General features: G+C 42.4%; 1 protein-coding gene across 1 annotated transcript; it reads left to right on the plus strand.

The window, feature by feature from the left end:
- The first annotated feature begins 520 nt into the window (after window positions 1–520).
- On the plus strand, window positions 521–3,279 carry LOC114688805 (PRAME family member 12-like). The gene is made up of 3 exons (XM_028863317.1): window positions 521–807; window positions 1,239–1,829; window positions 2,712–3,279. The coding sequence occupies exons 1-3, from the start codon at window positions 521–523 to the stop codon at window positions 3,277–3,279; spliced, it is 1,446 nt and encodes a 481-aa protein (XP_028719150.1).
- Window positions 3,280–18,565: the final 15,286 nt, after the last annotated feature.

The raw sequence follows: 18,565 nt of genomic DNA on the forward strand, positions 1-18,565 counted from the left end.
TACCCCTTCCCCCAAATGAGTATAATATAGCTCAGTACCTCCACACCTGTCTCTAAAGCATTTAGAAGTAGTGTGGACTGACAGCATTTCACAAATTCTTTTCAGTCCATCCCAGGAGGGATCAGTTTGTTGAAAGCACAATGAGGGTGGGTCGGCTAGGTGGCATCAGCATTGTATTTTCTGGAGAGCCTGGAAAGATGGTCAGTGTCTTTTCCTGCAGCAAGAGTCTGGTCAGTCTGCATGCTCCTGAATAACCCTTCTAACTTTGAGTACCCAGTGGTACAATGATTAATTTGTGCCCGTGTGTGGGGGCTTATAAGAGATTCCACATGCTGAGAGTGATGGAAGCTTGGCTTTGACACCACCAGATGGTACAATAGAGTTCTCCATTATTACCAGACCAAGGACTCTGATCCTCTGGTTCCTGCAACATGTGAGAAGTAGGAATTCCCAAAACATAAGCTGAATATATGTCTCCTAAATGCTTGCCCAGGTTACTCCTGACTGAAGATCTATCAGCATGAGTATCAAGAACACACCCGCACTCCAGCAGCTGGCAGTGCAGACCCTGCTGAGCAACCAGGCCTTGGCCATCTCTGCCCTGGAGTCCATGCCCACAAATTTCTTCCCACCACTGTTCAAGGAGGCCTTCGACGGTAGACACATGGGACTATTGAAGGCAATGGTGGCAGCCTGGCCCTTTTCTTGTCTCCCTGTGGGAGCCCTGATGAAGACCCCTGATGTGGAGGCATTGCAAGCTGTTCTGGATGGCCTAGACATGCTGCAGTCACAGACGGTTCGTCCCAGGTAAGCAAAGCCCAAGGAGAAGAGAAGGGTAGTCACTGAGCCAGTGGTAAATTCATGTGAGGTGAGGGAGATGGGGTCAAAGTGGACAGAGGCTTCTGTTGTTACAACTTGGAAGTCTGTAGAACTTCTATTCAAGTTGAGAGCTGATATAAATGGCAGTCAGGAGTGGAGGACAGCTCAGAGTCCATGAAGCCATAGTGGGATGAGCCTTCCCCTGGCTCTCCTACAGGCATTTGATGTGAAAGAGACCCAAGTCTAGAGTCACTGAATGGAGGGAGGGAGGAAGGTCTCCAGATGCAGTTCAGGCTAAGAGTCCTGGCCTGGCAGGGGAGAGGGGCTGTGTTGGAGCTGACAATAGGGAAGTGGGACATAAACTGTCTCTGCGTCAGTTCCTGGTTTACATTATGAAACTCCTTCCTTTTCCCTCCCAGACGGTGGAAGCTGCAAGTCCTTGACTTGAGGAATGTGCACCACGATTTCCTGGATGTGTGGACTAGAACACAGGAAGAAGCCCACTCAACAGAGACTGGGAGTGAGAAGCAAGTAGGGAGGGACCTTCCTAGATATGCTCTGAGGCCGCGTTTGAAGGTGGTCACTGACCTTAGCTTCAGGTTCCAGCTGAAAGAGCACCAAACATGCTTGTTGCAGTGGGCCCAGCAGAGAAAAGGCTCTGTGAGGCTCTGCTGTCTGAGGATGACTATTTGTGACCTCCCTGTGGAGATTATCAAGAAAGTCTTGGACATTTTCCATCCCTACTATATCGAGGAATTGGAACTATCCACAAACCAGGTTCTACCCTTCCTGGGTCACTTTGCATCTTGCCTTGGCCGTATGAGAAATCTTCGCAAATTCCGTCTAACTCAGATCTACTTGGGCACACACAGGGTTGTAAATACTCTGACAGACACAGAGGAGAAGTGTGCTATCAAGTTCCTTTCTCAGTTCTCCAAACTCAACTGTCTCCAGCATTTCTCTATGAATGGAGTCTCCTTTTCCTCTGACCACATGAAACAGTTGTTCAGGTAAGGAAGAATGGAGAGCTGTTTCTTCTGTGACAGCAAACCTTTTCCCTTTGCTTCAGCATTAGTTGTCCCCTGGGGTGTGTGACACTGTGGATTTTAGAATGATGGACTCATTACAGTATCTAAGGGTGGAGTTGCTTCCTTCGTAACTGATCATTCATTTAGCAGAGTCAGAGCTGGGGTAGGAGATGTTTAGAGAGCTGCCTTGAAAGCAGGTCCATTGGGTGGGTCAGACCCAGTGAGTGTGCTCTGAATATTCCTCCTTGAGATCCTGGCTACAGTAATGGGAGGGGACTGGACAGATTCGCAGGCCCTGAGGTGTGGACAACTCACACCTACACAGGATCCTAAGGAGCTCTGTACTCACATCTCTATGAACAGGGACCAGCTTGTGTTGGATCCTCTGTCAGCCTTGAACTTTCTAAGAGAGAAGGATAATATGAGCACAGGTTGAGACTTAGTAGGTGGAAATGGGTGATGCTGGGGTGGGGTACCATTGGTTTCAAAGGTGGAGCACTGAAATCAGGCATAGAGGATGTGATTGAGAGGAGGGACAGTGATGAGCGATGCAGGACACATACCGAGATGTTTCCAGAACCGTTTTGTGATGGTCCCCTCTGGGTATGACCTCCCAGCCTGCTATTGCAAAGTTTAGTTTGACAGAGTGAGGACAGGCAGCTACAGATCTGTGGTCTGAGACTGTCCCATCTTTTGTATATGTCTCAGGAGACAATTAATGAGCAGGAACCAACAGGTTGTATCCCAAGTGTTGACCTTCAGCATAAGGCTAGACTGACTTTACATATGTGGTCCCTTCTGTCTCAGTGTCATCCTTACTAATGTCCTTCATTAGCCAGAACTAATTTCCTATTCTTTTCCTAGATGCCTGAAGACCCCCTTGGAGTCCTTGTGTATCACTGTTTGTCAGCTCTCACAGTCAGACCTGAAACACTTGTCACAGTGTCAGAGGCTCTGTCACCTGAAACGCCTGGTCCTCAATGGTGTAGACTTATCCAAGATACGTCCCACACATCTCCGAGTTCTCTTAGAGAATGTAGCAGACACACTGCAGAACCTGGAGTTAATGAACTGCAAGATGAAGGACTCTCAGCTCAGTGCTCTCTTGCCTGCCCTGAGCCAGTGCTCCCAGCTCACCAGGGCTAATTTCTATGATAATGACTTCTCCATGGCTGTATTGAAGGACCTTATGCAAAGCATGGCCAATCTAAGCAAGTTGATTCTAGAGCTTTACCCCGCCCCTCTAGAGTGCTATGATCACCAGGGTTATATCCTAGTGGAGAATTTTAACCAAGTATGTCCTGAGCTCCTGGATATACTCACTGCCCAAAGGCAGCCCAACATAGTAGCCTTTGCTACACGCATCTGCCTAGAATGCTGCAGGCGCTGTGTTTATGACATGGAGAGCACACTTTGTTGGTGTTGGCAATAAATAGGCTGCTTCTGGATACTGAGAAATGAAAGCCTAGGTTGTGTGACTTTCATTATCGGGTATCAGAACACATGGTTTCACACACTGTGATTCATTGGAAACAAAAGAGTGTTCAGTGGATCCACGCCTCAGCGTCTAACTTAACTTGTCTAACTTAACTTGTAGTATAATGGGCCCATGGTGACAGTTGTCTTGTGGAATCAGAAAGGCAAACTTGCATTTCTAAATGTGCCTCTGTCAAAACAGGTTCACCACAGACTTCCTGGTATGTGATAGTTATAAACTTATGGTCAGACTAAGAACCTGAATGCTCTCCTCTGTATCCTATTCAGTCAGTAATCTAAGTTTTAGGTTCACAGTCAAGGTGTCCTGTGATCTCATGAAGTATGATCAAGGACATAGTCTAAGACTTGCCAGCATCAAAATGAACTGAAGTCATTTATGACATTGTCTTTCCCTCTTTACATCCCATTGTTTGGCTGCTTGGTGGAGTTTTGGTACAGAACTGTCAAACTGAACTGAGCAGTATCGACCTTCTCTCCTATAAAGATGGTTTTGGAGAAAAGCATGAGTTTCCATCCCAGGATACTCAGATAGGAGGTGCTGTGCACACACTGAAGATGGCTGAAGAAAAAGTGCTTGCCTAGAGTACTGACTGACCTGAGACCTGGTTGTTAACTGTTTAGTTGTGAGCTTTGTCTTGATTTGCTAAGAGAGTAGCCAAGCCAGCTATTTTACTCCCTTTCATTGGATCAGGTAGCAATAAGATTGTTTTAATTACCCTGTATTTTCATTGGTCTTCATTAAAAAAAAAAATCATCCTGTTCTCATACCTCGTTGTGATGCTTGCTAACTCATACAATGTAGTAACTGTGGAGGACACTTGAAATCACACTCTGGACAGAACCATCCCTTGGGAAGTGATGTGATTGTGAGCAGAGGGCATTTGAACACAGACCCTGATTATGAACACAGTCTAGAAAAGTGTGGAGGTTCATAGAACTTAGAGCTCCATCAGTGCTCAGAGAGGTTGGCTGTCACAGGCTAAGAGCCTATTGTGACTTGGTCTATGACTTTCACTAGGATTATCATGACTGGATATACAGTAATCCAGCATCTGTCCCTCCTCTCCCTCCCATTGTTCAGGCTGTGGTGCATTCCAAATGCCACCTTGTGTCAGGAAACATCCCACAGAGGGGCAAAAATGGATTCAATGTGCAGAGTAGACATCAGGGTATTGGTGAAATTATTAAGGCCACTCCACGTAGTTAAAAGGAGATTTCTTTAATGGCGTAACTTACAAATGAAGGAATAGGTAGGTTGAGGGTTCTGGGAAAGACACAGCAGTAGTCTGGTGATGTTCTCTGGAGAACTCTCCTCCGTCCACCTCTAGCATCCAGGCTCCCAGTAACAAGAGAGAGCAGCACATCCCAATCTCGGGTCTTCAGGCCCTCCCTTGGCCCCGCCTTGTGTGCGTGATAGTTACCAAAACCTCAATGGGGGTTGGAACTTCCAGACCAAAGGTGGAATGGCTACCCACTATGTCAGGGTTCTTCTTCCAGGTCTGAAAGTTAAAAGGCATTGAACTTCAGGCATTAAGAAAGTGGATTCTTGGCGGGGCAGTGGTGGCGCACGCCTTTAATCCCAGCACCCGGGAGGCAGAGCCAGGCGGATCTCTGTGAGTTCGAGGCCAGCCTGGGCTACCAAGTGAGCGCCAGGAAAGGCGCAAAACTACGCAGAGAAACCCTGTCTCGAAAAAACCAAAAAAAAAAAAAAAAAAAAAAAAAAAAGAAAGTGGATTCTCTGCAGGGAAGCCTGGAAAAATGGAAAAGAACAGAACAAACAGGCAGATGTGACATTTTCACCCCTAAAAGAGGTGAAGAAGCAAAGTGAAGAGGAACAAAGCAGCTTGAGCACGGAGTCTGAGGCCGTGCCGCTGACTCTGCTGAGGTGGCTGGCCTGCTGGGTGATGATGATGATGAAGATGCCAGGGATGACCAGCCTGAGTCGATCCACTGAGAAAGGAGACAATGACAGAGACACCAGCAATGGGGAGGATGGTTCTTAAGTACTTGGAAGAACTGGGAAATCCTACTCCATTATTCTTTTACCTGGGTGTTTGTCAGAGATCAAAGCAGGACTCAGTCCTCTCCCCTAGTACCTCCAGCACATTTTCACTGTCCTCCCTCCTCTTATCCTTCATTAATTCATAACTGCCCTGCGCCTAGTTCCATTTTCCCTTCTTTTGACGCTCCTTAGTAATTTTCTTAAATCTTACCTTGTAAGCTTTGCTTTTAATTTTGATGTCTCTTTCACTTAACAATAAGATGCATGGCTTTTGTCAACTGTCTCCGAAATAGTCTCTTGCTTTGCGGGGAGTACAGTCCTCCCGATTCAGATCATTTCAGTAGTTCCTCTCCTCACTGCACAGGCGTCTCATTTACATGTTACCCCGAGAGCAGCTTTGCGCTAGAGGGCTGTGCTTTCCCTCACATGAGTGGAACCGTTCGACATGAACGTAGCCATGTATTTTTGTGAATGAGAGTTGGCACGTCAAATATATCTTACAGGAAAATATTGTTATAGTCTTAATATTTGATGGATGGCTGGGGAACCTGCACGGGACTGAAGCAGACCCTCTGAATGTGGGTGACAGTTGGGAGACCTGGTCTCCTTGTGGGTCCCCTGGCAGTGGGACTTGGATTTATGCCTGGGGTGTGAACTGGCTTTCTGGAGCCCACTCCCTAGGGTGGGACACCTTGCTTAGCCTTGATGCAGGGTGGAGGGGCTTGAGCCTACCTCAACTTAATGTACCAGACCTTGTTGACTCCCCATGAAAGGCCTTACCCTCTCTGAGGAGTGGATAAGGGTGGGGTGAGGGGGGAGGTGGGGAGAAAGCAGGAGGGCAGGGAACTGTGGTTGGTATGTAAAGTGAAAAAAATTTTAAAATAAAATAATATATTAAAAAATTATTCATAGTCAGTGTCCATCATTATAATGGTAAGTGATGAATTGCTTAAAAGTAATCAAAATAAGCCGGATGCAGTGGCACACACCTTTAATCCAAGCACTTGGGGAGGCAGAGCCAGGAGGATCTCTGTGAGTTTGAGGCCAGCCGGGTCTACAAAGTGAGTTTCAGGACAGGCACCAAAACTACACAGAGAAATCCTGTCGGGGGGGTGGGGGGATGGGGAGTAGTCAAAATATATGCCAAATTATGCTTTAGATTGTTACATTAAATGATTAAATAAATTAAAATCTTGACTTGTGAGCTTAAAAAATAAATAAAAAATAAAAAAGTCTTAACATTTGTTTTCTAAAGTTATTACTGTTTTGTTTGTGTGTGTGTGTGTGTGTGTGTGTGTGTGTGTGTATGTGTGTGTATAAACAGATAGATGTTTGAATTCTTTTTCCCCAAATAAATAAGTCCTTATTAACCATGAATTTAGAGGGGAAAACTTTTTATACTTTACAATTTTACAGCAACCTCCACAAACCCTCTTAGACTGTATTAAATACAATTTTCTTGGGAGTCATGATCATCATACACATCAATATAAAATAACAAAAATCATTTTGAGAAAAATAATAATAAATCAATAAAATTAAAAAAGAAAAGAAACAAACCATGGGCTTGGACACAATTGGGTAGAGCAGTGACTAGAAAGATAAAGGTTGGTTTAACAAGAGCTACTGGTATGGGTGTTGCACGAATCCTAATTGGTCTTTTAATAAAAGCCTGGAGCCAGATATTGGGGTAAATGCTGAACGATCAGAGAGACAAAGGAACAAGCCACAGCCACTTCTCACCTCGACAACTCCACGAATCCTCTGACTGAATGCCTCTGAGTCCTCAGTTGAAAGGGGCTCTGAGTTCCTGTCTCCTCATGCCTTATACGCCTTTCTCTGCCCAGCCATTTCACTTCCTGTCTCAACCTTCCTAGTGCTGGGATTAATGGCGTGTGTGTTTTCCAAATACTGGTAGCAAAGGCATAAGATCTCAAGTGCTGGGATTAAAGGCATGTGACTCCTAAGTACTAGGTTTAAAGGTGTGTGCTACCACTGTCTAGCTGTTCCTCTTTTAAACTGTATTAATCTTGTGTAGTCCAGTGTAGCTTTTAATTTACAGAGATCCAGATAGATCTTTGCCTCCCAAGTGCCAGAATTAAAGGTGTGTGCCACCACTGCCTGGCCTCTATGTTTAATCCAGTGGCTGGCTCTGTCCTCTGATCTTCAGGCAAGTTTTATATCTTAGATTATAAATATCACCACATATGGATTTCTCTTAGCTTCAGTTTGCTAGTCTTGATGACAAGAATGCTGTTTACTTCTGGTGGGGGGAAGAATCTCAACAACTGCTTTAAAAAGTAGGATGGCGGGGCTGGAGAGATGGCTCAGAGGTTAAGAGCACGACCTCTTCCAGAGGCCCTGAGTTCAATTCCCAGCACCCACCAAGTGGCTCACAACCATCTGTAATGAGATCTGGCACCCTCTTCTGTGTACAGACTCTGTGTTCTTCTTTGAGCTAGGTTAGTTATTTCTGAGGGTTTTCTTGTGAGGTCCTTGACCCTTCTGACTCCTACAATCCTTTCTCCCTCTGTTTATTAGGATCCCCCAAGCTTGGTCTAGTGTTTGGCTGTGGATCTCTGCATCTGTTTCCATCAGTTACTGGATGAAGGCTCTGTGATAACAGTTGGGGTAGTCACCAATCTGATCACAGGAGATGGCCAGTTCAGACTATGCATCCATTATTGCTAGGAGTCTTAGTTGGATTGATCCTTGTAGATTTGTGGGAGTTTCTCTTGTGTCAGGTTTCTACTTGACTCTGAAAACCCTTCTCATTTTCCAGTCATCTCTTTCAGTATCTCCCCCCTCCACTCACCCCCCAACCCAAACCCTCAAGTTCCCATCCCTACCAGGGAGCCTGCATGGGACTGACCTAAGCCCTCTACATATATGTGACAGTTGTGAAACCTTGGTCTATTTGTGAGACTCCTAACTATGGGAGCAGGGGCTGTCCCTAATGCTTTGGCTCGCTCTTGGGAACCTATTCTTCACACTGGATTTTCTTGCCCAGACTAAATATAAGGGGAGGTGCTTAGTCTTAATGAAACTTGATATGCCATGCTTTGTTAATACCCATGGGAGTCCTGCCCCTTTCTGAACAGAAACAGAGGAGGAGTGGATGAGGGAATGGGAGGAGAGGAAGGAGGGGAAACTTCAGCCAGGATGTAAAATGAATAAATAAATTAAATTTAAAAGAAGCAGGATGGGAAGCTCAATGGCTAAAAACACTTGCCACACAAGCTTGATTGCTTAAATTCAGTCCTTGGAACCATGTAAAGGTGAAGGAAAGAACTGAATTTATGAGGTGGTACACACATTGTGGTGTACATGCATAATAATAACAAGATAATGCTGAATACAGAAGAAAAACAACTGCAGTTATAAATATATAAAAATAACTGCAGTTATGTAATATATATATATATATATATATATATATATATATATATATATATATATATAATAAGTATTAATTCTTGAGGATGGAGATTTAGTTCAGTGGTACAGTGCTTGCCTAGCAAGCACAAGGCCCTGGGTTCAGCCTCAGCTCTGGAAAAAAAAATTAATTCTCACAAGAATGCGCTATAATCAAGGACCTATTCTCTGCCCTCTGGCTTCTGGTATGTCTACATATACTGTGTCTCTTACATGCAAACCCACCATAATTCCATCGGCCATCGTGTGATGTAACCAGAAGATTCTCATGCAAACCAGTGCTGGTAGCATTCCTTTGAACATACAGAATTGTGATCTAAAACAAAAACAAAAACAAAAAAGCTAGTAGACATTTCTTTTCTACCTGCCAGTTTCCAAATAGCCAACGTGGAGATTTAATATTAATTACAAATGCTTGATCAATAGCTCAGGCTTGCTACTAGCTAACTCTTACATTTAAATTAACCCATATTTATTATCTATACTTTGCCATGTGACTTGGTACCTTCTCTCAGTACAGCATGCCTATCTTGCTTCTCTCTGCATCTGTGACTCCAGACTCAGCCCTTCTTCCCAGCATTCTGTTTGGCTCTCCCCCTAACCTAATCTTTTCTAGCTATTGACTATTCAGCTTCTTTATTAAACCAATAACAATGACATATATTCACACAGTGTAAAGGAATATTGCACAAAAAAATCCCTCTTCTTTTCTTTGCCAAACACCCATCCTCCAGTATCTCACTGTGTTATTTCCATTTTAGAATGGAAAACAATTACAATGTCTATAGTACACCTTTTAGAGGTAACGTGTATGGGAGAAAGATGCAGATGTCGTACCTTAAACTGGGGGCTTTCAAAATGAACAGGATGAAACTATCCCAGAGACGAAGGTGATGAGGACATATGTATGTATCTTAATCATTGCTTTGGAGGGAGCTTTAAAAATAAGAAGGAGTTTAGCCGGGCGGTGGTGGCGCACGCCTTTAATCCCAGCACTTGGGAGGCAGAGCCAGGCGGATCTCTGTGAGTTCGAGGCCAGCCTGGGCTACCAAGTGAGCTCCAGGAAAGGCGCAAAGCTACACAGAGAAACCCTGTCTCGAAAAACAAACCAAAAAAAAAAAAAAAAAAAAAAAAAATAAGAAGGAGTAAAAAGCTTCCCTGAGAATCTCCTCCCACTCCATTTTCTAGCCTCATATTTTTGCTTATAGGTAATTCAGGCTGGAACTCATGCTTCCTGTGTAGTCCAGGGAAACAAGAAAGGCATTGAAGTTTTTTTCCTTCTTTTACATTTTTTTAAAATTTTATTTTACAATACAATTCAGTTCTACATATCAGCCACAGATTCCCTTGTTCTCCCCCCTCCTGCCCCTCTCCTGTTCCCCGCAGCCCACTCCCCATTCCTACCTCCTCCAGGGCAAAGCCTCCCCCGAGGACTGAGATCAAACCTGGCATTGAATTTTAAGATCACCATATTTGTTGAGCTGCACAAGTACAAGCAGCCGCTGGTGTAATTCATCCTTGGCCCAGAACCTGAAGACTTCAAAGGTCCAGAAAAACATAATGTCATTAATAAGGTTGCTGCTCATACAAGGTCTTATCCCCCTCCAGAGAGTGAGTAAGATTGAGAGATGACAATATCAGAACCACGAAGGCTGTGCACAAGCAGAGGAGAGGGGATGAAATTGAGCCTTCCAAGACAGTACTGAACTTCTGAGCCATCCTCCCCCAACCCTGTTTTGTCTTGTTTCAGACAGGGTTTCTCTGTGTAGCCTTAGCTGCTCTGGAACTAGCTCTATAGACCAGGCTAGCCTCAAACTCAGAGATCTGCCTGCCTCTGCCTCTCGAGTGTTGGATTAAAGGCATGTGCCACCACCACCCAGCCACAAATGCCCACTTCTTCTTCTTTTTTTTTTTTTAAGAGAAAACCCATTTATTTATTTGTAATAACTTCAGATTTTATGGACCCACAGGAGGATATAATTTAATAAAACATGAGCAAACAATTCCAAGTACCAAGGTTTTACAATTTGCCAGGTCAAAAGAATCATCAATGGAAACATTTCAACATTAAGAATGGAGAGCTACATGAAAACTTCTTTTGAATGGGGCTGGGGAGGGAGGTATTTCACAATGTATATTTTCGCTCACAACATCCTGGGATCTTAGGAAAAGACAACTGAGTTTCTAGGAACCATTCTGAGTGACATATGACCTAAGAGAAGTGAGCCTCTGATGCTGCCCTTGTGGGGCATTAGCCCCATAAATAATGCAGGCAGTCCATGAGCTGGTCTACATAAACCTCTTGAGCCTTGCTTTGAACACAGTGTTGTACCAAATTACGTGGTGTTTTTATTAGGGTTTTTTTAATTTTTTATTTTTTTTAATTTTTATTTTTTAAATTACACTCATGATATTCATTAATTACACTTATGATATTAATCACATTTGTGGTATTCATAGATTGCATTCACAGTATTCATTCAATTATATATATAAATTTTAAATGCCGAATGTCATTTATTGAAGGAGGAGGGAGGAGGTCTTAAATACAGAAATGACCACTTCTGAAGCCCTGAAAGTAAGATCATTTTTCCTGTGGTGTAAGCCGTTTGAATAGAGTAGTCTACAGACAGTAATCTCACAAAGTAGAAGAACGGCAGTGATGGAGGAAGCAGGAGACTGAGATGGCACCATTAACAACACAGAGATCAGTTATCTGGTTTTAGAGAAACAGCTGTACTAAATTTTGGGGAAAATGAATGCAATCTCAGTTTGAGGGAAACATAGCTATGTGTTAAATATAAATCCTGAGCCCAATATAATTGAAGCATATATATATATATATTCCCCCTTTAGAGACAATGCTTTTCATACAGAAATTAGGCCTACTGTGCTACAGGTATAAATATAATACACACAAGTTATTGGACCCTGAAACACCCTTGCTTAAATGTACCCTCTTTAGAAAACTGCAATAATAGGACATTGACTATAGTACTTTTTATGAAAAGAACTTTATTTTATTTTATTTTGGTTTTTTGAGACAGGGTTTCTCTGTGTAGCTTTTGTGCCTGTCCTGGAACTCACTTTGTAGTCCAGGCTGGCCTCGAACTCACAGAGATCCACCTGCCTCTGCCTCTCAAGTACTAGGATTAAAGGCATGCACCACCACCACCCCACTGAAAAGAACTTTATAACAGCAGTATGACTTATTATTTTTTACCACTATTTTCAGCATTATTTTGTTTCTTGCTTAGGGGATCCACAATAAAGAGTTGACTGGCCAATCCCTGTTCCCTCAATTCACCTTTCTGTTAGTCCTGCCTATACTTCCTGTCTGGCTACTGGCCAATCTGTGTTTTATTTATATAGAATGATATCCACAGCAGGTATATACAGTCATAGATTAAAGTAGTTTAAGAATTATAAAGCCTTTAAAGAGAGAAGTAAAAAAAAGGTCACGTAGAGATGGAAAATACACAGGGAGTCTGGATCCTGTATGTTATTGTGTTGTCTTTAAATTTTTTGTTTGCTGATAAATGAGTGATAGCTGCTAAGAGACATTGGATTATAGAAACTGCTAAATTAAACCAACCTATATATTAAAAAAATGTCTTGACTTAAAAATGGAAGTCAAGAGATGTGTTGCTCTGAGGAAGAGGTTATGCTTTTGTTCCCACAGAAAATGAAAGGCTGTTGATTCGTTCAAGGTTAAAGATGATCAGGTTTGACTGAGGAAGACCCCCTGAAACATAAAGAAATAAAGACATAAAGAAATAAACCTAGAAAAACTACAAACATGTGATGTATATTTTACCTTTTCAAACATAAAACAAAAAAAAATCATCTTTGGCTGACTTGTATACAATGTACAGTCTATACTTGTATTAATGCAGATATGTATGTTACCTTTAAAAGCTTATGTATTTTCAGAGCAAGGGGACCAGATACTAATAAAAATGGATGGCCCAGGTAATCTAGCATCCCAAACAGCTTCAAGGCTTCTGGCTGAGATGATCCAGTCTTACAGACTACTCTAGCCAAGACTTAACTATTATCCTGATTTTCTCCAGGTTCCACCAAAGATACCAGCACCCCCAAAAGCAGAAAGCAGTCTAGAAAAAACAACACCCACCTTCCCAAAAGATGGGTTATGGATGTTTGTTATCAGTTAAAGGGGGTTGGCTGCAAGTTGTTGGTCATAGTCAAGAAAAAAGCTAAACAAAAGAGTTAAAATCAAAGATCTCTTTCTAAAGGAAAAAAGGGGGATATGACATAGGAATGATAGGAAAAAAGAGTATAATATTGAATCAACTTTAATCCAAAAAGCAACTATTAATCTTAAAATATTTAACATTGGTATGGATGTTGGTTTATTGATACAAATTTAAAGTTATTTTTCTGTACTATATGTATGTTTCTACTCTTGTTTGGAGTATTATGCTTATGCAGCTCATTGAAAAATGTAATGCATAATTAAAAAATACAGGTTAGTAGTTAGTCATCTATAATAATCAAATTTATAGTCATATTAGGTATATTTTCAAAGTTAAACAGATATATTTAGATAGATAGATGGTCTCCAAACATTTCAAAGACCACAGAATATGACTAAAATGTTTTAATAACATAAGACTTTTCTTGGCAGTGAGATCTGCTCCTGGAAGCAACAATTTAATTCAGGAAAATGATGGGCATTGAAGAAACTTTCTTTGTGACAAAAGCTAGCCTTTGGGGAAAAAACTAACCTTGCCTCAATTGCTAACAGTATACTATACAAAGTGGACCAGCAGGATTCAAGACAAGGTAGGACAGTCCTTCAAAATTCCCTGCTTCTCAGAAAAGTCTGCCACATAGACTATGCCCATAGGCCAAAGATGGATGTTCCACTCTTGTAGAAGAACTTTGGGTGACTGTCCAGGCAGCCAGATGTCCCTGTCATTAGGCAATATTATACCTTTCTGGGGTTTTTGATGGAGTTAAAGACTAAATAATGAAACTTAAAGTTTCCCTTAGTTATGATAAAAGGTAAATTGGGTATAAAACTTTAGACTCACAAAGATAAGATAAACAATAAAATATTTTCTCTACTTTTGCCAAATATAAATGGACTGCATATTGAAATTATAATTCTTATTTTCTAACTGTTTTTGTTGCATATAATTTGATTATATTAAAGTTAAAATGTCCTTTTTTAATTAGACAAAAAAAGGGGAAATGCTGTTGAACAATCTTTGTTCACTGTAAATATGTATTACTCTAATTGGTTAATAAAGAGCTGACTGGCCCATAGCTGGGCATGAAGAGATTGGATGGGAAAGGCAGAGGATGTTACGAAGAGGGGTGGAGTCTCAGCAGTTGAGAGGAGACATGGAGAGAAGCAAGATAAACATGTTGTGCTGAAAGAAGATACTGCCACATGGCAGAGGGTAGATAAGAAATATGGGTTAGTGGAGTAAATGAAAGCACCTTGATGAGCATATCCATTCACAATTTAGAACATGTACACTGAGTCTCTGAACTAGGGGGCCTTTAGTTAATACATTCAGCAGCTGTCCAGTGAGTGGTAGGATGAATGAAAACCAAAGTGTTCAGTGGTGGAATGGACACCCAAATACTCAAAATGAAAACCTTTCCAGAGTGATTATCTGTCACCCTGTCATGGTTAAATCTTGATTATCAACTTGAAGGACTTTGGAATCATCTGGAAGACAAACTGCCAGCATGTCTGTAAGGTTGCTTTCAGAAAGGTCTACCTGTTGTGGGCAGCATTATTTCCCTGCTAGTGTTCTGGACTGAATAAAAAGGAGACAGAAAAAGAAAAGGAAAGAAATATGGGTTAATTTAAGTTGTAAGAACTAGTTAGCAACAAGCCTAAGATATGGCCAAGCATTAATAATTAATACTAAGACTCTGTGTGGTTATTTGGGAGCAGCTGGTGGGACCAAAATTGCCTATAGAGGAAAGGCTTTCAGCTCACAGTCTAGTCAGGGCAGGGCAGGAACCTGGAGGCAGGAACTGAAGCAAACACTATGGAGGAATGCTTCTTACTAGCTTGCTGTCCATGGTTTGCTCACCTTGCTTTCTTATGCAACTCAGGACCACCTGCCCAGGAGTGGCACTGGCCATGGTGGGCTGGACCTCCACACATCAATAATGATCAATATTCCACACTAATACCCCACAAGCCTGCTTATGGGCCAATCTGATGGAGGCAGTTCTTCAATTGAGGTTCCTCCTCCAAGATGACTCTGGCTTATGACAAATCAATGAAAAACTAACCAAGACAGGGGGTCTTGGTGGTCATGCATCAGTTTCCCACCACCATTTCCTGCCTTCTGCCTGGAAATCAGAGAGACTGGATTAGGCTCTTGCTGTGAAACCTCCCCACAGTCTCAGAAAGCTGTGAGATGATCCATTCTACCGCTGGCAATGATTGCTTTTTTCAGAGACCCCATCATGCTGTCTATATCTGGTGCTGGGGCCTGAAAAATGCCTGCTATGCTGTCGTTATTATGCCTATACCTGGCATTAATAACTTTTCTAATAAGCTCCTCACTACCCAGTAGTCAAACTCAGGGTCTTTCCACCCCAACCTTTTAATAAAGACCATTGGGCAGAACGCTGTCAAGGGATATGACCAAGTGTAACAGACGTCAGTGCTGGTGTTGAACATCTGTTTAGACTAATATGTGAGAGGAAAGTCAACTTTGGTCTCACCCAAGCCCCTTAATTCTTGTAGGGTCTTTTTGTTAGAGCAGCCTTTCTTACTGCACCAAATATTTATTGAATTTGAATTCTAACATTAAAATTCAGATTTTCTTCCAGTTTTCCTTGTTATTTCTATAATTTCTAGTGCATCTTTTTAATATTCAAAAACCTATTTTTTTTCAAGACAGAGCTTCTCTGTGTGGCCCCGGCTATCCTGGAATTTTCTCTGTTGACCAGGTTGACCTTGAACTCCAGAATGCTGGGATTAAAGGCATATGCCACCACTCTGCAGCTCCAAAACCTATTTTTAATGAATTATGCTAATAATACTTTACATTCTATAGCTGGTAATGCCAATATTTTAACATCTAGGCCATCAAGATCTATTGTCACTCTTGCTAACTCCAACTCACAGACACTTGTTTTCTCTTAAAAATGATTCTGGGTTCATGTTTGATGTTTGAGTGAATTTTTAGAAGGTCTGAGATGTCCAAGTTGAATTGTTCCTCACAGTGAGCTTTTATATTCCACACCCTGACATCTGGGGCAAAACTTATCTAGAACTTTAATTTCTTGGCATAGTTTTATCACTGCTCTGAAAAAACAAATTTGAACTGCAGTCTTTTTTTTTTTTTTTGATTTTTGGAGACAGGGTTTCTCTGTGTAGCTTTATGCCTTTCCTGGGACTCACTTGGTAGCCCAGGCTGGCCTCAAACTCACAGAGATCCTCCTGCCTCTGCCTCCCGAGTGCTGGGATTAAAGGAGTGCGCCACCACCGCCTGGCCTGAATTGCAGTCTTGTATTCTCACAGTGAGGCTTATTAGGATACCAGGTGTCTGTGCAAATGATGTAGGAGAGTGATGAACTGCTCAACTGGATCCCTTTGAAAGGAGGAAGTTCTGGCCAGGCAGTGGTGGCGCACACCTTTAATTCCAGCACTCGGGAGGCAGAGGCAGGCAGAACTCTGTGAGTTTGAGGCCAGCCTGGTCTACAGAGTGAGATCCAGGACAGGCACCAAAACAACACAGAGAAACCCTGTTTTGAAAAACAAAGCAAACAAAAAAAGAAAAGAAAAGAAAGGAAGGAAGGAAGAAAGAAAGAAAGAAGTTCTGGCTTGATGTCAATCTCTCAGGTTTGGTTTTCCTGTCTTTCTCCTTCATCATTTGGGAAAGTGTGTCTGAATCCTTTTGTGAAAAATTAAGTGGTGCAGTTACTTAACGGCTGAGGGCCTAGGCTCAAAGCCTGCTCCCTTGTCATTTCACAGGAGTGATCAATGAGCACCCACCTCTCTGGCCAGCTACTTCTGATCTAGAGTGAATCTAGAGCTGGAAATCTATCAGGTACTTCACGAGCTCACGGGAAGGGTGATTTGGGGATCCGGGTCCCAACAGCTGCTTCTCTTGCAGTTTTCTGTCTGAGTCTGTACAGATTCAAGCCTTTCATTGGTGTTCCACAGGGCAGTGATCAGAGGGAGGGTACTTAATTATGTTATTTCTGGTATTCCTCTTATAATAGTCTGTTGTGCTTGGCCTCACTTTGCCCTTGGTCACGGGCAGAGTACTGATGCCATCACTGGGTACCACTGTGCCTCTGTAAAGAATTATCTGTTACTTCTTCATGGAGGTAACATGGGTACTGGGTGCTCAGTTATTTGGGGCTTCATGAAAATCTCCTATTCCACCTGCACACTGTTTTCACATGTCTTGTACTTCAAAACATCAGAGAAGGGGTGATTTATACCAAACAAATGGGGTCATTGAGTAGGAAGCCAAAAGGAAATGAAGTCTTGGTGAAGTGGATGAGAGTTTCAGGGGAACTGGCTATTCTTTCAGAACTGGTAGGTGTTTGATCTGCCCTGAAGGGTACTTGAAGAGAGAAATGGTAATTATCTTCTCCAGGGCAACTGACCCATTAGAGTCCTTGTGACAAATTGACTGGCTGCTTCAGTTCCCCACATTCCTCTTTCAGCAATATTGTCCAGTGTTGTCAGGAACTAGGCTCTCGGCCATGCATGCTCTGTTTGGAGAGACCGTACAGAGAAGCCACTCTCAGATGACAGCCTAGCTGTGTGGGGTAGCTCAGGTAGACCCAGGGGCCAAGAGTGCTGGAAAGTCAGGGAATCAGCAGAAGTGTGATGGCTGTAGGAAACAGCACAGTAGAAGAGAGAAAAATTCAAAACATCAAGTTTGAAAGAAGGAGTTCATCCCAAGCAGCATCAGTGAGTGAGGAGGTCCAGCATAGCCCTAACACCATGAGAAATATCCTTATGTAAAGCTAGGAAAATGACAACTCCAAAGCATGATTTATGTTGAATCAGTTTTAAAAATCCTTTATAAACATGTATTGTTTTGAACACCAAAAAATTATAATGATGAGTTTGAAAGTCAAATCCAGTTGAAGAGAAGCATCTTGAAGGAAAGGGATATGGAGGATATCTACAGACTGAAAACTGGTAGCCATTGTCTCTGTTATATATATATATATATATTGGTTTTTTCGAGACAGGGTTTCTCTGCGTAGCTTTGCTCCTTTCCTGGAACTCGCTCTGTAGCCCAGGCTGGCCTCGAACTCACAGAGATCTGCCTGGCTCTGCCTCCCGAGTGCTGGGATTAAAGGCGTGTGCCACCACCGCCTGGCGGCTCTGTTATATTTACAAAACTTTGGCTAAAACTAAAATTTAGCTCTGTGTGGTTTGACTTGAATGTGGAACCCTCACTATGGAAGGAAAGGGTCATCCAGGCCAGGATGGTGTATGTCTATGCTGTTTGCTCTGCTATCACTAGCGCTTCCTTCAACATGCTGGAACAAGTCACTGGTGTTGGAATGTGGCTTACTTCGGAGACAGCAAGCTAGGTGGGTGCTGACGATTATTGCCTGGAAATGAAAAGAATGAATCCAGACACTCCATCCTTGCTCTCTTGCCACAATCACAGGTAATGTTTGACACTACACAATGGTGTTTGAAAGCCTAAATGCAAAGTCTAACTATTTGTGGAACAATAGCGATTTTAAGAAATCAAATAAAGAATTTATACACAGAACTATAGAGTGCATGAGATCTACATGTTCATAG

This window comes from Peromyscus leucopus, chromosome 2 (genome assembly GCF_004664715.2).
Source record: "Peromyscus leucopus breed LL Stock chromosome 2, UCI_PerLeu_2.1, whole genome shotgun sequence".
Taxonomy (NCBI): domain Eukaryota; kingdom Metazoa; phylum Chordata; class Mammalia; order Rodentia; family Cricetidae; genus Peromyscus; species Peromyscus leucopus.